Source organism: Mus caroli, chromosome 19 (genome assembly GCF_900094665.2).
Source record: "Mus caroli chromosome 19, CAROLI_EIJ_v1.1, whole genome shotgun sequence".
Classification (NCBI taxonomy): domain Eukaryota; kingdom Metazoa; phylum Chordata; class Mammalia; order Rodentia; family Muridae; genus Mus; species Mus caroli.
This window is the reverse complement of record NC_034588.1, coordinates 33,868,597-33,887,124: the sequence shown is the minus strand read 5'-3', so window position 1 is coordinate 33,887,124 and position 18,528 is coordinate 33,868,597. Positions and strand designations below refer to the sequence as shown.

At 43.0% G+C, this 18,528-nt stretch overlaps 1 protein-coding gene across 5 annotated transcripts in view; it reads left to right on the top strand.

Annotated features, from left to right (window-relative positions):
- The window catches only part of Ide (insulin degrading enzyme), a 97,056-nt gene that overhangs the window by 45,220 nt on the left and 33,308 nt on the right, over positions 1-18,528 (top strand). For all 5 annotated transcript variants that reach the window (XM_029472379.1, XM_021151953.2, XM_021151955.2 and 2 more), the window contains 8 exons: positions 2,624-2,746; positions 5,465-5,577; positions 6,003-6,165; positions 6,928-7,020; positions 7,404-7,495; positions 9,009-9,089; positions 11,299-11,402; positions 17,190-17,292. In XM_029472379.1, coding sequence (XP_029328239.1) covers positions 2,624-2,746; positions 5,465-5,577; positions 6,003-6,165; positions 6,928-7,020; positions 7,404-7,495; positions 9,009-9,089; positions 11,299-11,402; positions 17,190-17,292 — 872 coding nt within the window. The remainder of the gene's footprint in view (positions 1-2,623; positions 2,747-5,464; positions 5,578-6,002; positions 6,166-6,927; positions 7,021-7,403; positions 7,496-9,008; positions 9,090-11,298; positions 11,403-17,189; positions 17,293-18,528) is intronic.

Below are 18,528 nucleotides of genomic sequence, written 5' to 3'. Positions count from 1 at the left end.
ACACCTTATACTTGCATATATTCAGCCATTTAGAATGGAATTCCCCTTTTAAGTTTTCCAGGAAATTTTATATGCATAAAAACCTGTAGGCTTACTATCTTTTAGTCTTATTAGAATACCAAGATGAAAGAATTAAATTTTTTGGTTTATTTTATTTTATGTGTATATTTATCTCCCTGTATGTACAGCACATGTGTTCCTAGTGCCCAAGGAGATCAGAAAAAGGTATCAGGCCCCCTGAGACTGGAGCCACCATGTGGGTCTGGAAACTGAACCCAGGTTTGACATCCTCTCCAGACCCAAGAAGGGGCTTTTAAAAAATCTATAATCTTCCAAGTAATTGTAGCTAATATTCATTCGCATTAGCACAGTGTTCTGAGCCCGGTCTTCAGGGTCCTGAGGGCTGTGATGCTGTGCTTGTGTTTGGCCTTTGCCTGGGCACCCGTATTCTTACACAGGTAGCTAGAGAGCCCTATAGTCTCCTTCATTTTTATTACTGGTTTTTATTTATGGGTATAGGTTTTAATTACATGCATGTCTGTGCACCACATGCGTGCCTGGTGCCCACAGTGGCCAGAAGAGTGTGTCAGAGTTCCTAGGACTGGAGTTACAGACAGCTGTGAGTTGCCCTGTTGAGGCTGGGAATTGAGCCCAAATCCTGGACGGGAGGCCAGTGTTCATAACCCCCAAGCCATCTGTGCAGCCCCGAGACACCTACAGTTCCTAAGACAGATTTCTAAAACATTGCACTGATTCCTCTCTCAGAAAAAGGCACACATTGCTGGCCTCAAAATATACGGAGAAGTCAGTTTTATTTTCTTGAAAATTAGCATTTGGATTACTAGTACTGTTCATTTGTTTTTGTTTTGTTTTGTTTGTCTTCAATACAATTTCAAATAGTTGTTACAGTGAAAATATGCAGACATTAGTACTAAGTTTGTATACTTTGTGAATTAAATAAAACTTAAAATGCCTGATATGATGAAAATACACAGTGTATTTAATGGATTTTACAGTTTCACATTTTACGGATCAAAACCCTCTTTACTTATGTGTCATATTCTTTTCCTTGTGGTGTTGAGGACACGCTAGACACGCACTTCCCCCACTGAGCTTCCCCCCCAATTCTCCTTTTCCCATTCCTTAATCTCTGTAACAACCTAAGATGTCTGTGTCACAGTGGGAAAAAGTCAGGGGTCCATCCTCACCCCTCACCTCCGGGCGAGTCTCCGTACCTGTCACCTGTTTTACAGATAAAATACCTGACTCCTTTGGCGGGTTTGGAGGCCTTTCCGGAGTTACTGTGTTTCACCTGTTAGAGCCAGGACAAGATTTCCTCATTGTCCCAAATGCCAGCCAAGGCAGGGCTCTCTCCCAGCAGACCTAGGGTGCAAGATGTCCTCAGTCAGAGCTAGGGCTTGTTTTAGTGTTGGCTGAGCCAGGTAGAATTCCGGATCTGAGCAGCAGCATTTTAATTTGGTGCAAGTGACCCCGCTAAATTAGCACTGATTTAGGACAGTGTGTGTCTGGAGATGGAATTTGTAGTTATTTTCTCAACTCTATTCACATTGCTCTCTAGGTGTGGATTTGGGGGTATTCAGCTTTTTTTTGCTGCTTTTCTAGCTATCGTGTTTATTTTTCACCATTTGGAATACATGTACCTTTCTGTGTGATATATGCATACGCCAGGATTCCTCCCTGCCCCTCACTGCAGCAGGGGTCCCTGATTTACAACGTCTTTACTTCAGAACGTCACTGATCGTGACGTGTAGTTTTACCTTAACTCTCATAAGAAAGCTTACACTGGCATACCACGTACATCACTTCAGAGCTATAAGAATAGTACCGCATCCTATTTTTCCCAATTTAGGTGGAACCCATGAGAATTAACATCACAAATTTAATGTTTCTTCTCAGAATAGTAAATTTGTTCTTTCCTTTCCACAAGTAACTTGGTAAATTCCCCAAAGATCCTCCAGTGAGTCTGTTCAGTTAATTATAGGATGCGCAGGGAATTGCAAACCAAAGTGACTGTGAGTGGAAGCCAGTGGATCTCATTTTATCTAAAAATGGTCCTAATACCTGTGCCCTGCAGATTCTTTCCCCGTTTGCTGTTTATTAATTGTTTGCTGTTGTTTGAGGCAGTCTTACTGTTTAACTCAGGTGGACCTCAAACTCACTATGTAAACCAAGTCTGAAGTTCCTCTCCCTCTGCCTTCTAACTGGTAGGATTATAAGCATATGCTGCCGTGTCTGGCCCAAGAAGCAAAGCTTTCATATAGCATTTTTAGTTCTTTATGGAAAACTATTTGGAAGTAGTCAGTGGTGTGCTTTTAACCTCAGCACTCAGAGGCAAAGGTAGGCAGACCTCTGTGTTCAAGGCCAGCTTGGTCTACGTGTTGAATTCCAGGGCAGCCAGAGCTACATAGAGACACTACCTCAAACAGACAAATAAAATTAATAATCTATTTTTATTGTATTGCTCCGCCCTGTTTATTCGCTTCATGTTCAGACATAGTTGGTTTACTTTCTTAAGTTCATCTTACAGCAATCTCAGTAATAATGAAGCTATAAAGGTCACAAATTTTGCCTTTTCTAAGAAATCCTTTTTATTCATTTCTAGGAAACAAATATACTCTAGAGACTCGGCCCAACCAAGAAGGCATCGACGTAAGGCAAGAGCTCTTGAAATTTCACTCTACGTATTACTCGTCCAATCTGATGGCGATTTGTGTTTTAGGTCGAGGTAAGAACTGCTAAAACAACTTGAGACCGTCAGTGGAGTGGTTTGGCTCTGTCCATTTTGACTGTTTACAAAGCATTGTAGAAGGACATAGGTAGAGGTGTTTATCTGTTCATAGTTTGGAAAATGATCATCACATGGGAATTTTACTTAAACTGTCTTCCAAAAAGAAGCTTAGACGGCTTTAAATGGAGACCTCAAGAACATGTGAATTACTAGTGCATTTTCTAAATATATAAAAGCAAGGGAAGGTTCCGTGGTGAAGAGTGCCAGACGGACTTTATAGCAGTCAAGAATCTGCAGAGGAGCTGAAAACAGACTGACTACAGGAGAAGGGAGGAAGTGTCTGGGCAGCCGAAGTTCCCTTTTGCGGTGTGGCTTGGTGAGGTGTAGCTTGGTGTTTCCCTGTCAAACTGTTGACTTTTGTCTTCACCTCGCTTGGAGCAGTGGAGCCTCTGGATGTGGCTCTATTCCACATTGCTGGTGGTAAGTGGGACTTTCAGTTGCCCTGGTCCTTCTGAAGACAAATTACTTTTATTGTTATTTGAGGCAGGGTCATACTGCATAGTGCAGCCTGGCCTCAAACTTGTGGCAGTCCTCTTGCTCCTGCCTCCAGCCGTTTAGATTATGTATAAATGGGAGCCTGGCCTGAAATTAAATTTGGGTTGGATGCAAGACAGAATGGAAAAACAGATACTAAAAGTGCATGGATGTGGCTTGGCAGTTAGAACTCACACTTTTATAGAGCCCAACAGCCTGATGTGGAAGGCCAAATTGACGCCTGCTTAGCCCTGTGGTTGTGAACCAGTGAATTTTTTGCACTTTTCTAAACATCTGACTTCAAATTTGTGAAGTAGTGATGGGGGTTGAAGAGATTTTCTTCTAGCCACCACATGCAGGCACACTCACATACATGGAAATAAATGTAATTTAAAAAAACATATGTAAACAGATATATAGGCCTAGACTGTTCAGTTTTACTGGATATATAGAACTCAGTCCTGGAAACTATGTACATAAAAGCTGTTTTGTGTCTTAGATAAAAACCACATGATTTCTGTCTATTTTTGGTTAAACACTAATGGTATTAGCTAAGTTAAGTTTGAGCTCTGCCCTCAGTGCTCTTGACTTAGTGGAGGTGATAGAGTAAGGTCTGGAAACATCCGACGGTCCATTTTCCTCATCAGGGCACATCACTTCCAACCCAGCCGCTTCTGCACTAAGCTCAGTAGAGTTGAGGGATCTGGGAGAGATGTGAGAAGGAACTACCACCGATCCTATGATCAATAGATGATTGTCCTCACATTAGGGATGTTAGAAGGAACTACCACTGATCCTAGGATCAATACATGGGATTCATTTCTTCTTTAGGGCCAAGAGGAGGACTAGCCATGTGGAAGGGTCTCTGTTACAAAGGGGCAAAGACATTGTTTTCTGGCTTTGCTGTAGCCGTTCCTCTGGTTTTAGCAGCAAATACTGTCCAAACATTGGGCAAATATAATGACCAAATGTAGACACTGAGTCGCCAAGACGTAGTGTCACATACTTAGAGAGACTCAGTTCCCTGGGCTCTGGTGTTCTCTGCTTAGTGGGAAAGTCAGACGGGGCAGGACTATTCAGATGCCGTGCCTTTCAAAAGTTCCACTGTGGGGCTGGAGAGATGGCTCAGTGCTTAAGAGCACTTGTTACTCTTGCAGGGGGCCTGAGTTGGGTTCCCAGCACCTACACAGTGGCTCACAGGTATCTATTACTCTAGTTCCAGGGGCTCTTGACATAATCTTCTGACTTCCATGAGCAACCAGGCATGCATGTGGTACATATATATACATGCAGGCAAATGTTAAAAGAAAAAAGAAGCCCCATTGTGGGGCTTTAATGGCAGAAATACCGGAGCGTTCCAACCCACCTGGTAGAAGGACTTTACTGTCATTGATACTTGATGTTAACCAAGCAGTTGCCAGCCCACTGTGCCTCAAGTTTTATGTTCCATCAGTGCACAAAGATGTCCTCTGAATTTTTTTTTTCTTGTAACACTTAGAATAAATAACTCAGACCAGCTTAGAACTCACAAACCTCCAAAGTTGGCTGCCAGCTGGCGTTATAGGTATATGCCTCCATGCCCGGCCACCTGACATCTGCTGCATCAAATATATTTTATTATTCTTGAGTTCACTTGTCATATAACAGTTAATCCTGGTCTGCCTTTTGTCTGGCTGTGCAAACTTTCCTAAATACAGCTAACTAGTTGCTGGTGGTGATGCATGCCTTTTGTCCCAGCATTGGGAGGCAGAGGCAGGTGGATCTTTGAATTCCAGACCAGCCTGGTCCACAAAGTGAGTTCCTAGCCAGCCAGGAACACGGAGTGTTCTGTTGTTTTTGATATTTATTACAAGAAGGTCTATGTGGATAATATATGTGTGAGGTAATACATTATGAAGACTGTCTATACAGTAGCAGTGGCTGTGAGTTAGGCATAGTTCTCAGGGTTGCACAGGAGCCTCTGACACAGCGTAGCCACTGGCAGGCCCTGACTGCTTCATCTTTATTGGATACCGGAACTTTTTATTTTATTTTATTTTTTTATTTTATTTTATTTTATTTTATTTTTTCAGGTTTTTCTTTTAAACCATAAGATATTTCAGAAGGTCCTAAGGCCTTAATTTCTGTCTGGGCTTCAGCTCTGCTTGGTTAAATTCTGTTTTCTGTCTTTGTTCCTTGTAGAATCTTTAGACGACCTCACTAACCTGGTGGTGAAGCTGTTCTCCGAGGTGGAGAACAAGAATGTCCCTCTGCCTGAGTTCCCCGAGCACCCTTTCCAAGAAGAGCATCTCAGGGTAAGCCACGCACTCCTGCTGTTCTTCATTTGTGAACTGCACTGTCACGGCGGTCTAATCAACTTTATATATGCTAGGAATGTGTATCAATGAAAATACACCAATATGTTTTGGTCTTGGCATGCTAAGAATAGTTTGGTAGCTGTGACCTTGGCAGGCTATTAAAAGCATTATCAGCGAGTGCCCTAGGCAAGTATCCAAAGCAGCCTTAGGATCTGGGGCACCAAGCCCAGATCACTTAGCCCATATAAAAACTGCACTGGAAATAAAGGAACCCAATTCCTGTGTTTGTGTGTGGCCATTTCTTTGCAGTGTGGCAGCTGATTAGCCAAAGTCAGTATTCTTCATTATTAGTAATTATTTCATTCTGTATAAGTTGTATATAACAAATAGTTTGTGATTTGTCTTTTTTTTTCCCCCTACAGCAACTTTATAAAATAGTACCCATTAAGGATATTAGAAATCTTTATGTGACGTTTCCCATACCAGACCTTCAGCAGTACTACAAATCCAATCCTGGTCATTATCTTGGTCATCTAATTGGGCACGAAGGTCCTGGAAGCCTGCTGTCAGAACTCAAGTCAAAGGGTAAGTGTCTTTGGGCAGCACCTTCTGCGTGTCACATACCCACTCCCCTGCCTCACTCGGTCCCTTAGGTCATCTAGGGAGAAAGGGCTTTGGATGACGCTGCTGGGGTTGGAGTAAGGTGGTCGTTGTTCATGTGTGTCTGCTTTTTGTTTTTGGCTCTTTTTTCACAAATCTGTTTTACCCTAGAGTATTGACTGATCAGTGATAGTGAGCTATTTCAAAAGTTACCGTCATACATGTTGGAATTGAACCCGGACCTTTGTACATGCTAGGCAAGTGCTCTACTCTCGAGCCATATAGTCAGCCATGCTATGAATGATGAAGGGGTTAAAAAGGTAAAAAGCCAGCTGGAGAGAGGGCTCCTGCTCTTCCAGAGGTCCCGAGTTCAGTTCCTAGCAACCACATAGTGGCTCACAACCATCTGTAATGGGATCCGATGCTTTCTTCTGGTGTGACTGAAGAGAGTGACAGTGTATACAGACACATTAGACAAACAAACAAACAAACAAATCTATCTGGAAGGAAGGAAGGGAGGGAGGGCTGGCATAATGTCCCATCAGAGCTGAACACCCTAGGTTTGATCTCTGTGCCTCATGTAAAGCTAGAAGCATGGAACTGACTCTACAAAGTTGTCCGTTGATCTCCACCTTATATTCTGATGTGTGTGTACCACACACATACTCCATGCACACATAGTAATAAATACTTAAAAAAAAAAAGCCACACATTTAATTATATTGTCCTTTTCTTTGAATACTGCAGGCTGGGTAAATACCCTGGTTGGTGGACAGAAGGAAGGAGCCCGAGGTTTTATGTTTTTTATCATTAATGTGGACTTAACTGAAGAAGGGTTATGTAAGTATTAATTGCATTTATTTTTTAATTTCTCATGCTGCAGGAAGAAGCTGTAACACTTTATTTAATTCACATGCTTGATCCAGTGTATTTTTCACGTGTAACCTGGCCTTTGTCATAACCCTTGTCCCTTAACAATTGGTTTTATGTTATATTGGTAAAATGTATATGTACCTTTTCATTTACTGTCCCAATGTCTGTTCTGTCACATGTCCCCGAGTCCAGAGGGCTGTGTGTGGGACATCTCAAGCCAGGCTCACGGAGATGAGGACTCCTTGTTCTAGAAGGGACTGTCTCCGTTTAACCTAACTAAGCTTAGGAGTGAGCCTGTGCTTGAAGGATGCAAGGACTGAATGGTTTTTAAGTGTGCCCCTTTTTTCCAGTACACGTTGAAGATATAATTTTGCACATGTTTCAATACATTCAGAAGCTGCGTGCAGAAGGACCTCAAGAATGGGTTTTCCAAGAGTGCAAGGTACTTTTGTTTCACCAAAATTTTTCTTAAGAAATCTATTTTTCAAAAGCAGACATCCGTAAACTAATTTAAGGCCCAGTTAAACTTGGGGCTTTTCCCTAATTAAAGTCTAAAATGTTGCAATGCATAGTTGTATTAACTCAGGCTTAGTTGCTGATTTGTTAGCTAGGGCACGAGTTAGGGGCTGAGGTATCGTGTTGCTCTTGAGGAGGAAAGCTAGCACCTTACAGGGCTTTTGTCCCCTCCTGCCCAAAGCTGCATAAGATCTGTTCATCTTAGATCCGGTGATCAAAGTCTAAAAGAAGCAAATTGTTTCATGTATGATAATTGTGTTCTTCAAAGTGATTTTACTGTATGCATAGAAAACCCCACCCCCACCCCTTTTCTGTGACAGCTTATATCTTACTATATAATCCACAGAGCTCTCTCTACCTGCCTCTTCCTTCCTAGTGCTGGTATTAAAGGCTTAGACCATCATAGTTGGCTTCTTTAAAAAATATATATATAAAACACAAAGTGTTTGTCTTTCAAACTTTATTTATTCTTATTTATTACTTGTTTTTGTTTTTTGAGACAGGGTTTCTCTGTGCAGCCCTTGCTGTCCTGGAACTCACTTTGTAGACCAGGCAGGCCTGAACCCAGAGATCCACCTGTCTCTGCCTCCAGAGTGTTGAGATTAAAGGCATGAGGCACTAGCCTGGCTGTCTTAAATTTTACAATTCTGACATGTATTTGGATTGGGTAGCTTTTTCCCACTGGTGCTGAGAATCCAGTGCTAGACTTGGTGTGTGTAAGGCAAGTACCCTAGCACAGCACTATATACCTAGCCCAAGGAATAGCCTTTACATTCTGCAAATATTTAAAGTATAATTATACCTTGTGGAAATCTTCCTGGAAGTTTCAGATTTCACAAGGATCTCTCACAGTTTTCTGATTCCCTGACTAGTTGTTTCAGTAATTTAGGCAGTAGAACCTTTTTTAAAAAAACAATACAAAACATAGTCTTTTGCTGTGCTCTCCAGGCCATCTTAACTTCTTTGTTTTTTTTTTTTTTTTTGTTTTTCGAGACAGGGTTTTCTGTGTAGCCCTGGCTGTCCTGGCACTCACTTTGTAGACCAGGCTGGCCTCGAACTCAGAAATCCGCCTGTCTCTGCCTCCCGAGTGCTGGGATTAAAGGCGTGCGCCACCACGCCCGGCCCATCTTAACTTCTGACCCTCCTGTTCCACTCTCCTAACGTGCTGGAATTCCAAACATGTGCCTCATGCCCAGGCATGGCACCTTTCACATTACCTGTTTATTTTCCTTTAGGATTGCTTACTTATTTTAAGCCTATGTTGATAAGTTTTAATTTATGTTTTTCCATGTCTTATACATTCTTAAATCAGCTACTGCCAGTTTTCATAAGTGTAATGTTGATAAAATTGGAGTACACAGCCTATAGTTCAAACAAAACACTAAAAATATATTTCTGAATAATTGACTTATGTCTACTTGGTTACCGTTCTGTCCTAGGACTTGAATGCTGTTGCTTTCAGGTTTAAAGATAAAGAGAGACCACGAGGCTATACGTCCAAGATTGCAGGAAAGTTGCACGTAAGTTGATTTTCTTGTCCACAGTGGGGTGTGGAAACTTTTAGCTCCTCCATGTTACTTTCAGTGCTACACTAATGATACAAATTGGGACTCACAAAACTTGAGACCTTTTAGCACTGGGCAACTTTTGATGATGAGACAAATTTGGACTGTTACTGCTCCTTATCCTAAAAATAACTTTCTGTAGCATTTTCATCCCGTGGGCTGTGTCAGTTACAGTTATATAGCTGTGAAGTTACAGTTTTATTGCTGTATTTACTACAGCAACTCTTATGAAAGAAACAATTGAATTGGGGCTGGCTTACAGTTCAGAGGCTTGTTTAGTCCGTTATTGATATCCTGGGCCTAGCTTGAGCATTTGAAACCTCAAAGCCCACCCCCATTTACACACTTCCTCACCAGGCCACACCTCTCAATAGTGCTACTTCCTATGGGTCTGTGTGGGCGGCCATTTTCATTCACACCACCACAGTGGGTGTTTGGCTTATTGGCTGTATTTTTCAGTTCTCCAGCATCTGTCAAGTACTCCCTCTGTGAACATTTTATATCATCTATTTTCCCCGTATCCCTTGTTACTGCGTTACTTTGAGCTAGCTACTCTTAACTGGTGGCTCTGTCACAGTCTCCTACCTCTGTTTTCAATTTTGTTCTCCATAATAGCTTGCTTTTCTAGCTTAAATGATTTTTTTTAAAGGCATATACCTTAAAATTATTTATTTTCTGGTGTTGGGATCAAACTCAAGGCCTTATGCATACTAGGTAGCAGTCTAAAATTAAGCTATACTTCCAGCCCCTCAGTGGGTTTTGAAAACTAAACCCAGGTTGTTTTATTCATCTGCTCAAAATTCTCCGATGGTTTTCCCTTAGTGTTGTAAAATCCAGAGTATCCTTGGCCTACTCGGAAGTCTGAGATGTGCTGTGCTCTCTGGCCACATTCCTAGCCACTCCACGGGCCTCCCTTTCCAGTTCCATGTTGCTGTAGCTATAATAGCTTTCTGTCTAATTTCCACACATTAATCATACTATCCGCCCTTCAATAGCAATAGTGACTGACCCCGTGCCTCTCACAGGGTTGGTGGGCTGTACTGCTGAGCTACATCCCCAGGCCTCTTTCTCTGTCTCTGTTGTTGGGAAACACTCTCACTGAGTTGCTCAAGTCTTGAGCTCATTTTGTAGCTCTGGAAGGCCTTGAACTGCAGTCCCCCTGCCTCAGCTTCCTCAGTGGCTGTTGGACAGGCCTGCACCATCAGATCTGGCTGTGCCTTTTGCACTTGCTGTTGACTGTAAGTGGAGTACGTGTTTTATCCTAGATGGCTTTCAGGAAGACTTTCCTTGGCCTTCCAAACTGAAACAATGTCCCTGCCTCTGCTCCCCTTATTTCCTTCATGGTACCTATTGTTAATATGATCCAGCTGCTTATTGTGCCAGTTAACAATCCACGTTCCTGGAGGTCAGGACTTCATGTGTCTCTCTCTCTCTCTACCCTTTGCCCTCGGTACCTGAAGCAGTATCTAGAAAAGCCGCGTACTAACGTTTCCATGATGAGTCAGTCCAACGCACAAGTTTAGACGTTACTTTTACTAAAGCAATGACAAAAACTTATACAGTAGTTTTATCCAGGAGCCAGCTATAATCCACTTCTTTGTACACCTTTGTAAGTGTTTGATTTCATTCCTAGGAATTTGAGAGAATACAGTTTATAAAAGCGTGTGCGCTGTATATTAACCCCTAGGTGTCAGTATCTCATTGTCAGTTTCTCATTCGCAAGCGTCAATATTAATCAGGTAATTGTAGGTTTTCTTCAAAGGGAATATGAGTGAGCTGTGGTGATAGCTCAGGCTTGTAGGGGGCCGAGGTAGGATTGTGAGTTCCAGGATAGCCCAGGCTACAGAATCGGATCCTATTTCCCCATCCCACCCAAAACAAATGATCTTAGTCTCAGTAATGTGAATAGATGCTAAGATTGACTATGTACTTAGCAGAACCATCGTGTGTGTGAGACTTAATGATGGAGCATGTCCACCTAGGATGCACAGGGCCCTGGTTTAGTCCCCAGCACTGCTGAAGAGAAAGGTGTGAGAGAACAGAACCTTGCCAAAACAGGGTGTGTAAAATAATAAATGTGTTATATTATTATATTATATATCTGCTTATGTTAGTACACTGATAGCCTTCAAGTGTTAATCATTTATACTTTACTTTTTCAAAGTATTATCCCCTAAATGGAGTGCTCACAGCTGAATATTTATTGGAAGAATTTAGACCCGACTTGATAGACATGGTTCTTGATAAACTCAGGCCAGAAAATGTGCGGTAAGTCATCTGCAGCTTTTACTGTCACCAAATTTTTCTCACGGTTAGAGTCTAAAAATTTAGAATTGTGAATAAAACACTTTTATGTCTATGCACTTATTCATTTTTGAGACAGGATCTCACTATGTAGCCTTGGGTGACCTGGAGGTCACTATGTATTTCAAGCTGGCCTCAATCTCACAAAAATGTGCCTGCCTCTGTTTTCAGAGTGCCGGGACTAAAGGTGTGCACCACCAAGCCAGGCCTGTGAACTTTTTAGGTCAGGTATGATGACAAGCCTCTTATGATGGTGCTCACCCATCATTCCAGGACTTGGCAAGCAAGCATTCAAGGCCAGCCTCAGTTACATAGGGAGTTTGAGGCTAACCTGGGTTACATAATAAAGCCTTCTCTCAGAATATCACAAACAAACAAAAAAGTTGATTACACAAGTAGAGAGGAGCATAATGACAACAAGCAAGCTTCAGCCACCCACCCACAGTCCACGATCAGTCTCAGCTGCAGCCCAGCTCCCTCCTCCACCCTCTATAAAGTCCAGGGGTAGAAATACATAAGAGGAAAAAAAAAAAAAACAAAACCAGTTCAGACTCAGATTTCCTATAGTCTTGGCCTCTCATAGCAGGTAAATTACCAGGCGAGACTAATACAGCCATGGACACAGGCCAGGCGTCCTCTTGTCCTGTCCAGCACAGCTCTGACACTGTCCGTCTGGAGCGAGGATTTAGAGCATTTTATTTAGTGATGGAATGGGGAAATGTTCAGATTAGTATGGATCATTATCAGACTATGTTAAGTGCTAAGTATCAAATGCCTTATCAATATAGAAGTATTAAATGCCTTAGTTTCTTGTTTAAAACAAAATACATTAAGGGTCAAAGTTTAGAAATCTTTCCCAATGAAAATAAGTTATGAGATCATACAGAAATTAAATCTGTTTTATGTATCCAATCACAACAAATTATAGTCTGTCTTGTGTTCAATTTCTTTGTTTGTTTGTTAGATCTATTTTGATTCAATTAATTGTGTCTTTGTGTGCTGTGTGCCCCATGTGTGGGATGCCCTTAGAAATCAGGGGGGTTAGGTTTCCTGGAGCTGGCCTTACAGGTGGTTGTTAGTCACCCAGTGTGGGTGCTGGGAGCTGAGTTTAAGTCTCCTGGAAGAATTCCAAGTGCCCTTAGCCACTGGGCCATCTCTCCAGCCCAAGTTCTGTATTTGGGGGTTGGGGGGCCGGGGATGTCCTCATTTTATAGCCTCGCTGGCCTGTAAATTGCTACGTAAATCAGACTGGCTTCAAAGCTTCATGGCTCCTCCCATCTCTCCCTCCTAAGAATCAGAATTACAGTCTTTTAAGACTCTCATGGTCCAGGCTGGCCATGAGGATAAGCCTGGACTCCTATGTCTCCTGCCTTCATCTTCCAGGCACTGAGGTCACAGGTGTGCCCGCCATGCCTGGCTCCGTCTTGTACCAGTATTGTAAGTCCATGGTTGTTGTCTAATCCTCAGTTACTCAATGCTGATTGTAATCCGGAAAATCTTATTCAAAAACTAGTTATTAAAGAAGCTAAGATATATGGGCTAGTGACCTATATGCCTACAGCTGCAGATAATTCACTCAAATACTAAAGAATAAAAATGTCAGGAACTTTCCTTTTTTTGAATAATAAAGTTGACAATTAAATACTAATATAGCTGAAGCTGCTCATCCCTAGATGGGGAAGAGTTTGCATGAATCAGATGCTGTAACTGATAGAGCAGGAGGTGTGGGCTATGAGGTCAAACTCCCAAACTCCACTGCAGTTCTGTATATTGTAACACAGAAAATGGGGAAGTTAAAATATTTATTAAAAACAACAAAACCATAAAATACTTAGGCATTTAACTAAAAGTGAACAAGACCTCCACACAGAAACTACAAGACACCTGGGTATGGTGGCAAGTTTGAGATCAGCCTGGGATATATAGTGAATTTTAGGTCTACTTGAGCATGAGCTATATATATAGCAGGACCCCACAGTGTATCAGCAAGTAAGCATGCCTGCCGTGCACGCCTGGCAACCTGATTTGAACCCTAGAACCCACATTGCGGTGACTCTCCAAAGTTTTTCTCAGACCTTCCATACATGCACAATGTAACATGTACCCACATACATGACATGTTTCAAACACACACACACACACACACACATACACACCCTTGAGAAATCATGATTTAAATAGTAATCTTTGCTGCTTTAAAGTCAGTCCCAGCATTTTCGGGAGTGCGTGTGCCGGAGCCCATGCTTACGTGTGATTAAATTGCTGTTTCTAAATTTGCTATCTTGTGCAATTAGACTTTAAGACTCTCTTTTTCCGCTTACTGTCACTTTAAAGAAAAGTGTTTTTCCTATAGAGGCTTAGATCTGTGATTGCTGTCACTGTAACTGGGGCAGCTCACTAAGGAAGTGCAGAACAACCTGTGGTAATCTTGCCAGCTGCCAGGCAAGAACTGTGTTGCTCAAAGGTACATGTAGTTTTTTTGTTTTGTTTTGTTTTTATTTTGTTTTTTAAGACAGGATGTCTCTGTGTAGCCCTGGCTGTTCTGGAACTCAATCTTTAGCCCTGGCTGGCCTCGAACTCAGAAATCCGCCTGCCTCTGCCTCCCGAGTGCTGGGATTATAGGCATGCGCCATCACTGCCCTGCTCACATTTTACTTTTTAAATCCCACTGAGACAAGTTTAATATTGCAACCAGGGAAGGAAAGGCTCAGAGTGAAAAGACTGGGAGAGGTTATTTAACTCGGCCCATCAGTGTGCTACTGTTATGCTGTCCGACCTAAGGAGTTTCCATCCGAGGTCAGTTCCTTGGATGAGAGGGAGCTCTTTAACGCTAAGGTAGAGAAGTTTCTTCTCAGTGTTGACACTGTTTGCTGGTCCGTGGGTGCTCCTGTTTCTAGTTTATCCTTGGAACTCACGTTCTTATGCCTGACCAGTCAGTGTCTTTATCATACTCTGTCACGGTGCAGCAAGAGTGTCTTTGCTGGGTCCCTAGTATAAGTCATAAATAATTATATTAATTTGGGACTTGTTATTCATGATGAATCTACTCAGGGCCTGTCTTCTTTCTTAGTGGTTAAAGTGCTTGCTAGAACCATGTAAGTGACAGGTGGCCTTGGAGGCCCACTTGTAATTCCAGTCTTGGAAGGAAGAGACAGGGACTCTCTAGGCAACCTCACTAGGGAGACTAACTGTATTGGCGAGCTCTGGGCTTGCTTGAGAGAGCCTGCCTTAGTGAGTAGAGTGGAAGAGCGTTGAGGACAATTTACAGCATCACCTAGGACTGCCACATGCACACGTCACCACCTCCCCCTACACACACATACACTTGATACATGAAAATGGAAAGAGAATTGGAGATTCTGACAGTGCGTGGGATTGAGCAGATGGGTGTGTCGATGGCAGCACTAGGCATTCAACTGTGAGGGCAGCATTCAGAGGCTCCAGTCAACCTGGGAGAACTAATAGAGTGAGTAAATGCTGATGCAGACCTAGTTATTGATGTGGACTGTGAGACAGAAACAGAACCAACTGACTATGCTAACTCAGCCAAGCTAATTGTCTAGAATTCCTCAACCTGAAAGGTTCAAATGGGCTTTGTCCCGAGTGCGGGGTTGAGTGTGCTGGTGGCAATGTAATGATTTCAGTTTAAATGGGTAAGAGGCAGGTAAGACAAGCTTACAGAATTTTGCTGATAAAAGGTTCTTGCTCTTCTCTCCTTATCCCCCATGGTGCCTGAGATGAAACCCACAGCGTCTCTCATGGTGGGCCAGTGCTCTGCTATTGACCTGTCTCTTCAGCCCAGTGATTCTTAAATAGTCTATGTCTTTGGACATTCTGCCTCCGCTTTCCCTCCTTGCATTTGTTAACTTCTATTGCTGTGTTAAAACGCCACAGCCAAGGAACTTAGAGAGGGGAGAGTTTATTTGGCTTATGCCTTTAGAATAAGCCATCATAGCAGGCAAGTGTGGCAGCAAACATGGACGTGGCAGCGAGAAGCAGTGAGCTCGCAGCATGATCCACAAGTGTGGAGGAGAGAGAGCAAGCTAGAAATGGCATTATCCTTGTAATGTTTCTAAACCCACCCCTAGTGAAATACTTCCTCCAGCAAGGTCACATCTCCTATGACCCCGCAGGGACTGCAGACAAATGCCCAAGACCTTGGAGGAGCGCTCTCTCTCTCTCTGGTTTTTTTTTTTGTTTTTTTGTTTTTTTGTTTTTTTGAGACATGGAGGATGTTTCTCATTCAAAACATCACATTTCGTTCGCCAGGCAGTGGTGGCCCACACCTTTAATCCCAGCATTTTGGAGACAGAGGCAGGTGGATTTCTGAGTTTGAGGCTAGCCTGGTTTAAAGAGTGAATTCCAGGATAGCCAAGGCTATACAGACAAACCCTGTCTTGAACACACACACACACACAAAGCCCCATCACATTTCTTGACCACTCCAATTTGAGTTCTCTTCTAGGTAATTTCTGGTGTCTCATCAAAGTTAGCGCTTAATAGGCCAGCGGATGGGAGTTTCTTCTTGTTCCCTTCTCTCAGCAGGAAGAGAGTGCATAGAGTAGTTAAATTTGCTGTTAGTTTCTGGTAGAACACAGAGCAGAGCCAGGCAGTGGTGGCGCAAGCCTTTAGTCCCAGTACTCAGGAGACAGAGGCAGGTTCATCTTTGAGTTTGAGGCCAGTGTGGTCTACATGGTGAGTTCTAGGATGGACAGAGCTACACAGAGAAATCCTGTCTTTGGAGTGGGAGTTAGGGCAGGTGCGGGGGTGGGGGAGTGTAGTACATAGAACAGAAACAAGTTAGTAAAGGTTGCTTTGGGTTTGTTGGGAAAGGAACAGCCTTGATGTTTTAGTTCTGTGGTAAGGACTGAAGCCATAGCCGCACATCTGCTAGGCATGTATTCTACACTGAGCTGTGCCTTCAGCCCACAGTTGAAGTCTGTGTGATCACTAGATGGACCTACATTCTTAGCTATTACTGTTAACTGTAAGCCTGAGCTACCCTGGGAAGGAATACACTTCTGTAAGGACCATTTCTTAATACCTTTGATTTTGCTGCAGTTAGAGTCTAGCTATGTAGCTAAGGCTGGCCTCCAGCTCATGATACTCCCACCTCAGCTGGCATCACAAACAGGAGCCATATCTCCATCCTTGTTCAGTTTTTTCCCTTCTTTTAAATTAGGCTATAGCATCCCTAGGCGAGAGCTCTCCTATAGCCAGCCCCCTTTTGCAGTAGAATCAGCGGGCTGTGAACAGAGGACAGTGGGGCCATGCTCAGAAGCCGGTGCACGTGCTGCCTGTTGATTGGGTTTTAAGAGGTCCAGTGTTTTGCCAACTTGACACAAGCTAGAGTCATCTGAAAAAGGGGACCGTCAATTGAGAAAATAGCTTTATCAGATGGGGTTGTGGTTTCTTGACTAATGTGGGTGTGGGGTGTCTAGCCCAATAAGCAGTGGTTAGTTGTGATTAAAAAGCAAGCTGAGCCAGCCCTGAGGAGCAGGCATGTAAGCAGCATTTCTCCATGGTTCTGCTTGTCCCTGCCCTGACATCCCTCAGAGAACGACTGAGCTGTAAGATGGGATGCACCCTTTCTTCCCCAGCTCGCTTTTGGTCCTGATGTTTATCCTAGCAACACAAAGCAAGTTAGGACATGGCTCAGCGGATTCTTGGACATGTTTACATTTTCATGGGTCAAAGTCTGTGCATATGACATATGTATCATATCTGTTTGTGTTTTCCATCTGTCTCTAGGGTGGCAATAGTTTCCAAATCATTTGAAGGGAAAACTGACCGCACAGAGCAGTGGTATGGAACACAGTATAAGCAAGAAGCTATCCCAGAGGACGTCATTCAGGTAGGATCAAGTCACCTGTGATTCAACCTGAGGTGGGAACAATGAGAACAGGGCTCCCTCCATCCTTAGGCTGGGTCCCGGGAGCAGAGAGTGCTGGCCCACTGTTGTCCTTATTGTCCTGGGAAGAGTGAAAGAGAAGCTAGAGAGCTGGAAGGTGGAACTTTTCATGAAGTGGTGCCCTCTGGCACTTTCTTGTATGTTAATCAAACCACCAGGGCTGTAAAATAAATAGCCTCTGAGCTTCATGCACCAAGCACTGCAGTGCTGTGAACACAGGGCTGCACAGCGCCAGGAAGGCAAGAGCTGAGGAAGCGGGGCCGTGGAAGACAAGCTGCTGCAGTCCTGGCTAGGATGCACACAGCTTTTACTGTTGGGTAGCATTATATTTTGCCCTCATTGTCTGGTTACTCGTGTTGTCAACACAAGGGAACCGTGATTTATTTCCAAGCAGTTGTGTTTAGTCTGCATTTTACCACATTTGTCAGTGGCTGAGACTTTGATTAGCTTCATAGAATCTTTTTCTGTTTTGCTTTGTTGGCTATAGATTACTCGAAAGTACCAGATAACATTACAAGTAATGAACCTTCTTTTTTTTAATTTATTTTTATTTCATATGCACTGGCGTTTTGTCTGCATGTGTGTCTATATGAGGGCATCAGATCCCCTGGGACTGGAGTTAGAGACGGTTGTGAGCTGCTATGTGGCTGCTGGGATTTGAACCTGAGTTCTCTGGAAGACCAGCCAGTGCTCTGAGACATCTCTCTATCCCAAACTTTTTTTTTTTCAATGACAACATAGTAAAATAAGTTTTTGGTTTTTTAAAGATTTATTTATTTATTTTATGTATATGAGTACACTGCAGCTGTCTTCAGAAGTCTTCAGACATGCCAGAAAAAGGGCATCAGATCCCATTACAGGTGGTTTTGAGCCACCATATGGTTGCTGGGAATTGAACTCAGGACCTCAAGAAGAGCAGCCAGTGCTCTTAACCACTGAGCCATCCATCTCTCCAGCCCAGTAAAATACATTTTTAATTCCGTGTGCATATGTTTGTGGATATCATAGGACAACTTTGTGTAGTCCTTTCTTTTTTATCTCCACATGGGTTCCAGGGACGGAGCGCAGGTATCCAGGCTGGTGTAGCCAGTGCCTGAGGAGCCATCTCTCTGGTCTAAAAACGAAATAATTTAAGAAAATAAATTATCACTGCTACTTCAGGGATCTCCAACATTGTGT